At 53.0% G+C, this 8,658-nt stretch overlaps 1 protein-coding gene across 1 annotated transcript; it reads left to right on the top strand.

The window, feature by feature from the left end:
* Positions 1-715: 715 nt before the first annotated feature.
* Positions 716-1,648, top strand: LOC136996276 (olfactory receptor 14C36-like). The gene has a single exon (XM_067317204.1). It carries the CDS (start codon positions 716-718, stop codon positions 1,646-1,648), a length of 933 nt encoding a protein of 310 aa, XP_067173305.1.
* The last annotated feature ends 7,010 nt before the right edge of the window (positions 1,649-8,658 follow it).

The following is an 8,658-nucleotide window of genomic DNA, read 5'->3' as shown; positions in this document are numbered from 1 at the left end:
TAAGTTATATCTCTGATTGTTTGTGCACATAATCCCTTAGACGTAAACCGCTGACCAAGTCTGAGACTACGATTGGATCCAGCCTCACCTAGGCTCCTCTTAGAAGGAGTTTAGAAAGCAAGGGGGTCCTTTCTGAACCTCGTGACTCAACAGGAGGGTCCCCTTCACACATGCTCCTTTAGACATAAACAGTTGACGAAGTCTGGGGCTAAGATTGGATCCAGCTGCTCCTAGGCTCCTCTCAGAAGGAGTTTGGAAAGCAAGGGGATCCACTCTGAACCTTGTGACTCAACGGGAGGGTCTCCGTTGCATGTGCATCTGACCCTGTCCTTCATGCAGTAAATAACTGAGTGAACATTGCCAGTTGAACCTCATGAAATCATTCTTATTTATGACTGAACTTTGTTAAGTCGCTGACTTTCCACAATAAACATAGTGCTGCTTCCCTCTTATGAGTGAAGTGCATCACTCCTCTGCGAAAGGGGGATGGCTGGGAATGAGCCAGGTCTCTCTTCAGGACACCCCATCCACAGGACATTTGACCATTTGACTCTGGGGTTTCTGCCTAGGCTGCAAGCCAACATGGGGAGAGGTAATGTCTGCTTTTGGGGGAGGGCAGAGTTGTAATAAATAGAAAGTTTTGCTCAGAGAAGTCTGTCCTAACTTGTCAATGTCTTTCCCTCGCTGGACAGTCCCCTGTGCCCAGAAGAAGCAAATGTCCAACAGCAGCTCCCCGAACGAGTTCCTCCTCCGAGCATTTGCGGACACACGGGAGCTGCAGCTCTTGCACTTCTCGCTCTTCCTGGGCCTCTACCTGGCTGCCCTCCTGGGCAATGGCCTCATCATCACAGCCATAGCCTGTGACCACCGCCTCCACACCCCCATGTACTTCTTCCTCCTCAACCTCTCCGTCTTCGATCTTGGCACCATCTCCACCTCTGTCCCCAAATCCATGGCCATTTCCCTCTGGAACAGCAGGGCCATTTCCTACTCGGGATGTGCTGCCCAGGTCTTTTTCCTTGTCTTTTTCATTTTGGCTGAGTACTTTCTTCTCACCATCATGGCCTATGATCGCTTTGTTGCCATCTGCAGACCCCTGCACTATGGGACCCTCATGGGCAGCAGAGCTTGTGCCAAAATGGCAGCAGCTGCCTGGGGAAGTGGTATTCTCAATGCTGTGCTGCACACTGCAAATACCTTTTCACTACCACTCTGCCGAGGGAATGCCGTGGAGCAGTTTTACTGTTCACTTCCCCAGCTCCGCAGGCTCTCCTGTTCGGGCTCCTACCTCAGGGAATCTGGAGTTACTGTGGTTAGTGCCTGTGTAGTCCTTGGGTGTTTCATTTTTATTGTGCTGTCCTACGTGCAGATCTTCACCGCTGTGCTGAGGATCCCCTCTGAGCAGGGACGGCACAAAGCCTTTTCCACGTGCCTCCCTCATCTGGCCGTGGTCTCCCTGTTTGTCAGCACTCTCATGTTTGCCCAGCTCAGTTTGTCCATCTCCTCCCCAGCTCAGGATCTGGTGATGGCAGTTCTGTACTCGGTGGTTCCTCCAATAGTGAACCCTCTCATCTACAGCATGAGGAACAAGGAGCTCAAGGATGCGCTGAGGAAACTGATCCAATGGGTGCAATGTCGGCACCAATAACTGTCCCATGTGCACACACTCCCTGTTCCCAGGGTACCTGACATCAAAGCTATGGGTTGTTCATTTCTTTCTTTCTTCCTTTTCTCTGATGCCTTCTTGTAAAAAGGAAAAAGTTTTGGTTTGTGCCACTTCTCAGGAATCTCTCATTTGAATCTGGCCCAGAGACTGTGTTGAAGCAAGAAGGCATCTTTCCCCTTCATCAGCAGAGGTGAAGCCCACTAGTCTGAGCTCCCTTGCATGTCCTCAGTGCAATGAGAAGAGTTTCCCCTGGAAGTGTCATTCTCAGCTCTGACAGCAAGGGAGCTCGGGGGGGCAGAGTCAGGCTCAGACCAGTACAGACAGGGTGTGACCATGGTTCCTGTTTCACTGGGAGTGCTCACATCCCCTGGCCACAGTCAGGGTGGGATCTCACATCCCTCTCCTGAGAGGGTGGCTGCCAGCTGTCATTGTGGGCTTATACCTTCCCTCTACAGTGCTCCAATGCTCAGTGGAACAGGAGTGGAGGGGAGGAGAGTCTGGATGCAGCCTGTGGGGACAGACCCTGTGCTCCTCAGGACCATCCCCCCACTGCCACAGCAGGCATTTCATCACTGAAGCCTTCACATTGGGGCTGCAGCTTTCCTAGAGACAGGGCCACCAACAGCAGCAGGACTGTCTCTTCTCAGAGCTGTTCTCCTCATTTTCACACTGTCTTGCCTTCCTCTGAAGTGTGTATATGGCCTTAGTGCTCCTGTAACGTGGTGCTGGTAGGGCTGTGCATGTGTTCTATGAGCACAGGCACCACCAGGCAATGGGCACCCTTATGCCAGAGCTGGCCTCCAGAATAACTTTTCTATAATAAAAGTGGTTCTTATCAGTGGCCTACATGAAGTCTGGCCTTTCTTCAGAGGCTGGAGTCAAAACTACGCCCAGCGGATTGCACTACAAAAGGGCCTGCTGCTCTGCTTGTGAAATCTGTGGGTTCCGGGGATGAGCTCAGAGCCCCAGTGTGATCTGACACACTCACTTGGGGAAAGGCTCTCTGGGGAGCAGCAATGTCCCAGGAGAAAAGCAGGGCAGCGTTCAGAGGTAGAAAATGAGAACGAGAAACAGGTTTCTCTGTGCACCAGCTTGGGGCAGGCTGCTCTGTCCCTGGGGCAGCAGGAGCTGCTGGAGGGGCTGCAGGGCCAGGGCTCTTGGGCTGTCCTGGGCAGCGGGGTGGGCATGGAGGGGCTTCAGGCAGACAGGGAGGGGGATCTCCTGGGCACAAGAGCAGGGGAGATGGAGAGTGACTGGCGTCATTGTGGGGCCTCCTCCCCTTCCGGGGAGCTGCTCCTCTTGTCCTTGGGTCTGGCCTGAGTTACAATGTGGACATGTCTGTGCCCGGCCCTGCACCTCTCGGGTGCTGACATGATCCTGTCCCCGTCCTGCTGACCTGACTTCTTGTCTCTGCCTCAGACCTGCCTCTACACTACAGTCAAGAAAGCCTTGGTAAGGAAAGTTGGGATCTAAGAAGAGCCCAGAGAAGGTTGTAGGTCCCAAAGGTGACCGTATATGCCCAAAGCAAAAACCCTTGCCTGACAGCCAACATAAAGGTGTAAGGAGTGCCACAGATTTGGACCCTCTACCCAGGTAACACTGCATACAGAGTCTCAGCTGGTTGAAGAAGCGAGGGCAGCCGCCTGGGTGTGATTTTATAATGGATAGTTGGGAGAGCAGGTTTTCCTGTATCACAGCTTGAGTGTTTATGCACCATTTGTGACAGGATTCCTGCTACAAAGAGTATGCTGTCGGGAACAGCAAGAGCAGGGCTGCTCCGTACAGGAAGGGGAGTCGGGAGCCGAGGGTGCTGGCAAGGCAGGCAGGGCAGTGACCCAACGACAAGAGGTCCTGTCCCACAGTGCCTGGACAAGAGGAGCAGAGCAGGTTTGGGGATGGTAACCAGGGTCAGGCACAGCCCAGCAGTTGCCAGACAAGGCTGAAGGGCTTCAACCAGCCCTGCTTTGTACAGGAGGTTGGACTGGAGACCTCCAGAGGTGCCTTCCCACCAAAACTCCTCTGCGACTCCATGAATGGAAAGACCCCGGGCACAGAGAAAGGCTCTGCCTGTCCCATCGGCTGCACTCCCAGCGGGTGAGGGGCAGAGTCCTTGGCCAGCCCCACACTCCCTCGTCCTCCTCTGCCTCTGAGCAGGACAAGGCCTGGGTCTGGGATAGGGCCCTGCTCACAGCCCCACCGCAGGTTGCTCCCTGTAAAGGGTGAAACCCCGACATTCCCAGCATGGAGCTGATGCCGAAGCAGCAACCAGAGCTCAGCCAGCCCAGCGGCCTCAGCCCTCCCTGGCCCAGCTGTGGGGCCCCAAGTGGGGCTGGTCACCCTGCCCCACTGCCCCCCATGCTCCCTGTCCCACCATGCGCCTTCCCAGCCCTGGTGCTGGCCAGCTGCCCTGGGCTGGGGCAGTTCCAGCCCCCAGCGAGGGGGAAGGGACACAGACAAGGTGGGTTGGGAGAGGGCAGCTCCCCTCTGCCACACTGGGGCCGGGGCTGGGGCTGGACACAGCTTTTCCCAGGGAGCTGCCTGAGGAGACGCTCCAGGTGATCCTCCACCTCTGCCCTGGCACAAACGGTGGAAGGGGGACAGGCATCAAGACCTTGTCCGTGCACGCAGGCATGGAGTGAGGAAAGCCAGAGCTCAGCTGGAGCTGGAATCATCCAGGGATGGGGTGGGCAACAAGAAGGCCTCCTGTCATTAGATGCAGATACTATGGCAGTGAAATTCATCATTACTGAGGCTTGGTTGAATACGATCCAAGACCTAAGTCACCTTTTCCCTCCCTAGGAACTGTCAATCCCCTGGATGACTGAGTGAAATCCACTACTTGACCAGCATACTGTGGAAAGTATCCACCTTGCAAGCAGTAAGCATCCTTGGGGACTTTGTTAACACTCTCGATGGTGTGGTGTTATCACCAGGGAGTATGTTGGCAATATCTAAAAATACAGGACCCCTCATGTATCAGACAATTCTGACCCTTGTGTTGGGCAATCCTGGATACTGTCACATAAATGTTGATGCACTCTGCAATAATCCAGTGAACCCACAGTGGCTGGCAACCTTTTCTGTGACATGGCGTGTGAGGCCCAACATATTTAAACCCACCAGTGGGGCACTAGAAACCAAGGTGTCCACCTGATTGCCCACACCAACCTTACCTTCTGCTTAAGTGTCAGCAGTCCCTGTCCAGGAGCCCAGACTTGAGTCAGAGAAACTAATGCTCACATTACAGGAGGAGACAACACCCCCCAATATGATCACCATACTAACGAGTGGTCTATTAAGTTTGTCCTCTTACACAACTGTACACATGTAAAAACAGCAGATAATTCCAACAAAGGGTGGCAATGTCCACAGGCCACGTAGCCATTAGGACTCATTATGGGAGTCTGTGAGCCAGTTAACCACTGACTTCATGGCTCATGCGCCACGGTGGGCAGTATGCAATTTCAAATTTCCCTGATTCCCACTACCACTACTCTACTGCAATGCCAGTAATAGCTGTCCAAGGATTTCTGAAAAGATTGGCGGTTTTTACCTCTGAAGTACATGCATTTTATGGTACGATTTGATGAGGCAATGTTAACATTAGTAAGATATATTCAAATTGCTCACAATGGACAATACCATATGTGATCAATAGTTTAAGTCCCATTGGAAAACCTGCAGAGTTAGGGATCTTTCCACTGGATTGGAAGCTGCGGGATTGGGTGCAGGAGTGTTGAATTCCACGGACTTGGAGATCGTTGATAATAAAGTGCCTAGGCTAGGACATTTAAGCAAACAAGCTATAATTGGTCAGACCATGCATATGGTAAAGGGAATGGACACAACTACTAAAACCTGGACCATTGGTCTAAATCCTTGGGAAAAAACTCCAATAGATTTTGAAGGAGATGCATACCAGTGTTTAAAACTCTGTTTCTAACACCAGCAGTGCCATTGCTTGTGTTACCATGCAAACCTTTGTTATAAATGGATATGAACAACAAGCCAGTCGGCTTTGGGTCTGCAGCAGGAGCCCTGCACTGTTAGGAATCCTGTTATCAGGTTGTTGTGGTTATTGTAAAGTTTACCAAAATTGTATACTCAGGGGTTGGAAGCAAGAGAAGCCTGTTCTGCTGCTGCTGCTGCCCTATCAGGTGGTGGGGCAGAAGTGACCTCACAGGCACAAACCACAGCAATGGGCCTGCTCAGGCCTATCAGGTGCTGAGCAAAAAAGCGACCTCGCAGTCTGAATGGAACCCATGTTCCTGCGGCCGGCCTATCAGGGCCCGATGCAGATGTGACCTCACAACCACAAACAGCAGCCGTGGGCCTGCTGCTGGCCTATCAGGAGCTGAGGCACAAGTGACCTTTGTGCAAGTAAAATGGTGAATGCCTGTGGAAGTAGAACAGTTAACGCCTCGTTGGCCTTTGCAGGCCTATCTAGGGAAAAATATCTGTAAAGTCAGTCTTCCCAGCTGTTGAAGGAATGTATTGTCTTTAAAAAATTGTATTATTGGTGTCGCTGGAGTCTCTTCATTGCTGCTGCTTGTGCTTGTGAGGTCACTTTTGCCTCAGTACCTGATAGGACAGCAGCAGTCACATGGCTTTGATGATGATTGTGAGGTCACTCCTGCCTCAGGACTTGATAGGCCAGTAGCAGGCACATGGTCTTGATGCAGGTTGTGACATCACTTCTGCCTGAGGATTTGACAGGCGAGCAGCAAGGACATTGCTTCAGTTTGAGCTTGTGAGGTCACTTCTGCCTGAGCACCTGATAGGCCAGCAGCAGGAATGTTGCTTTGATGCTGATTGTGAGGTCACTTCTGCCTCAGGACCTGATTGGCCAGCAGTATGCATATGGCTGAGACGCTTCAAAGCTGACTGTGAGATCACTTCTGCCTCAGAGCCCGATAGGTCAGCGGAGGCACATGCCTGCTTTTTGTGTTCATGAGGTCACTTCCATCTGAGCACCAGATAAGCCAGCAGCAGGCACATGGCATCAATGCTCACTGTGAGATTGCTTTTTTCTTCTGCGCTTGTAAGCCAACAGGAGGCTTTCGGCTCACATAGGTCCTTGCGGAGTCATCTCTTTCCCTGCCGGTGATATAGGCCAGAACTGGCCTCATGTCTTCGTTGTGAGGTCACTTCTGCCCCAGTAGCTCATAGGCCAGCAGCAGGCACATTGCTGCTGTTTGAGGCTGTGAGGTCATTTCTGCCCAGGTCCTTCTCCACAAAGCTCCTTTCCAGCTCAGCCAGGGTTCAGTCCGCCTCCCTGTCCCCTTAGCCAGCCTGTACTTTGTCAGTGCGGCTATGAAGCCCTTAAGGGAGACAGTGTGGAGCCTTCCTGGAGTCAGCTCAACACCACCCCTCCTGCACCGAGCTCGTCAGTGCTCCTGCTGCATCCCCAGGCAGGTTGCTCCCTCCTGGCCAGACCCTTCCCACCAGCAGAGCCACCTAGGGAAGGACCAGCCTGGGGCTGTGCCTCCTGGGAGCCTGCTGCCAGCTCCCCACTCAGAGCCCTGGGCCTCTTTCCCGGAGCCCAGAGCTGAATGCACGCAGCTCCCTGCCCTCGCCCACAGCCAGGAAGTCTTTTTGCCGTGCAACACCTGGATTTCAGGCGGATCTTCAGGGAGGGCTTGGAGGAGCTCTGCATGCTCTCCTGAACCCAGGAGGGAGATGGCAAGGGACACAGTGACTCCTGGAGATACCTTTTGTGTCCTGTTTGTGCTGATGTGACAGAAGCGCCCCAGTACTGGTGTCATCATGCATGGGGGTCTTGCTGCTTGATGCCCACATCTGCACTTTGGAAAGGAAATGAATGTCATGGAGTCAGTCACTTCAAGTGCAAGAGAATAACCAACAAACAGAGGCATTTTTCAAGGCAGAGTAACTATTCCCATCCTGTTGGGTGCCTGTGGGATAGTTTGCTTCCTCAGTAGCATCCCTTGAAACATTTAGCTGCATGATGGGCTGCATTTTGTACTGAGCTGGGACCTTCAAAGTTCTGATGGAGCTGCACACCCTCCTGGAGGAGCAGGCCAGGAACAGGTGGTGGGGATCAGCCGTGGAGCCTGAATCCCTCCTGGTCGTCGCACCAGCAACACCAAGGAGGCTGCAGGCATGAAGGGCAAGCACTTCGGGTTGCCCCAGGGGCAGAGACTGGGCACCTGGTGGAGGGGCGAGTCCTTCTGTGGTTAAAGCACAGGTACCTCTGTCTCAGGTTGGTGGGAGGCACAAAGGGGACCTGAGACATCCTGCACAGCAGAGGCTGGGGCAGTGCTGTCCTGGCTCGCAGGAGGGGGACCAGCCTTGGCTTCCTGGCAAAACTGCCCCTGCGGTTTTGGGATGGGCTTGAGACCCCTTTAACTCGAGGGGTCAAAAGGTGCTAAACAAGTGAATTTATGCTGCATGCTCATTTCTCATGTTCTACTGTGAGTCCAAACACAAGTGCTGAAAGTCCACTGCAGCACAGGATGGGATAGGATATACCTAGCACAGGATATACAGTTATATATCCTGATCAGGCCACCTGATCAGGAAGAGGAAGTCGATGAGGCCTTCTACAGACAGCTGGAAGTAGCCTCACGATCACAGGCGCTGGTTCTCATGGGGGACTTCAACCACCCTGATATCTGCTGGAAAGACAACACAGCTAGGCACAAACAGTCCTGGAGGTTCCTGCAGATCATTGGTGACAACTTCTTGACACAGGTGGTGGAGGAGCCAACAAGGAGAGGTGTGCTGCTGGACCTCCTACTAACAAACAAAGAAGGGCTGGTTGAAGATGTGAAGGTTGGGGGCAGCCTTGGCTGCAGTGACCATGAGATTGTGGAGTTCAGTATCCTGCGAGGAGGCAGCAGGGCACCAAGTAGGATCGCAACCCTGGACTTCAGGAGAGCAAACTTTGGCCTCTTCAGGGACCTACTTGGAGGAATCCCATGGGTGAGGGCCCTAGAAGGAAGGGGTGTTCAAGAGAGCTGGTTAATATT

The sequence above is a fragment of the Apteryx mantelli genome, unplaced genomic scaffold, assembly GCF_036417845.1.
Source record: "Apteryx mantelli isolate bAptMan1 unplaced genomic scaffold, bAptMan1.hap1 HAP1_SCAFFOLD_33, whole genome shotgun sequence".
NCBI classification, from domain to species: Eukaryota; Metazoa; Chordata; class Aves; order Apterygiformes; family Apterygidae; genus Apteryx; species Apteryx mantelli.
The sequence above is the reverse complement of the archived record's forward strand: the minus strand, read 5'-3'. Positions and strand labels throughout refer to the sequence as shown.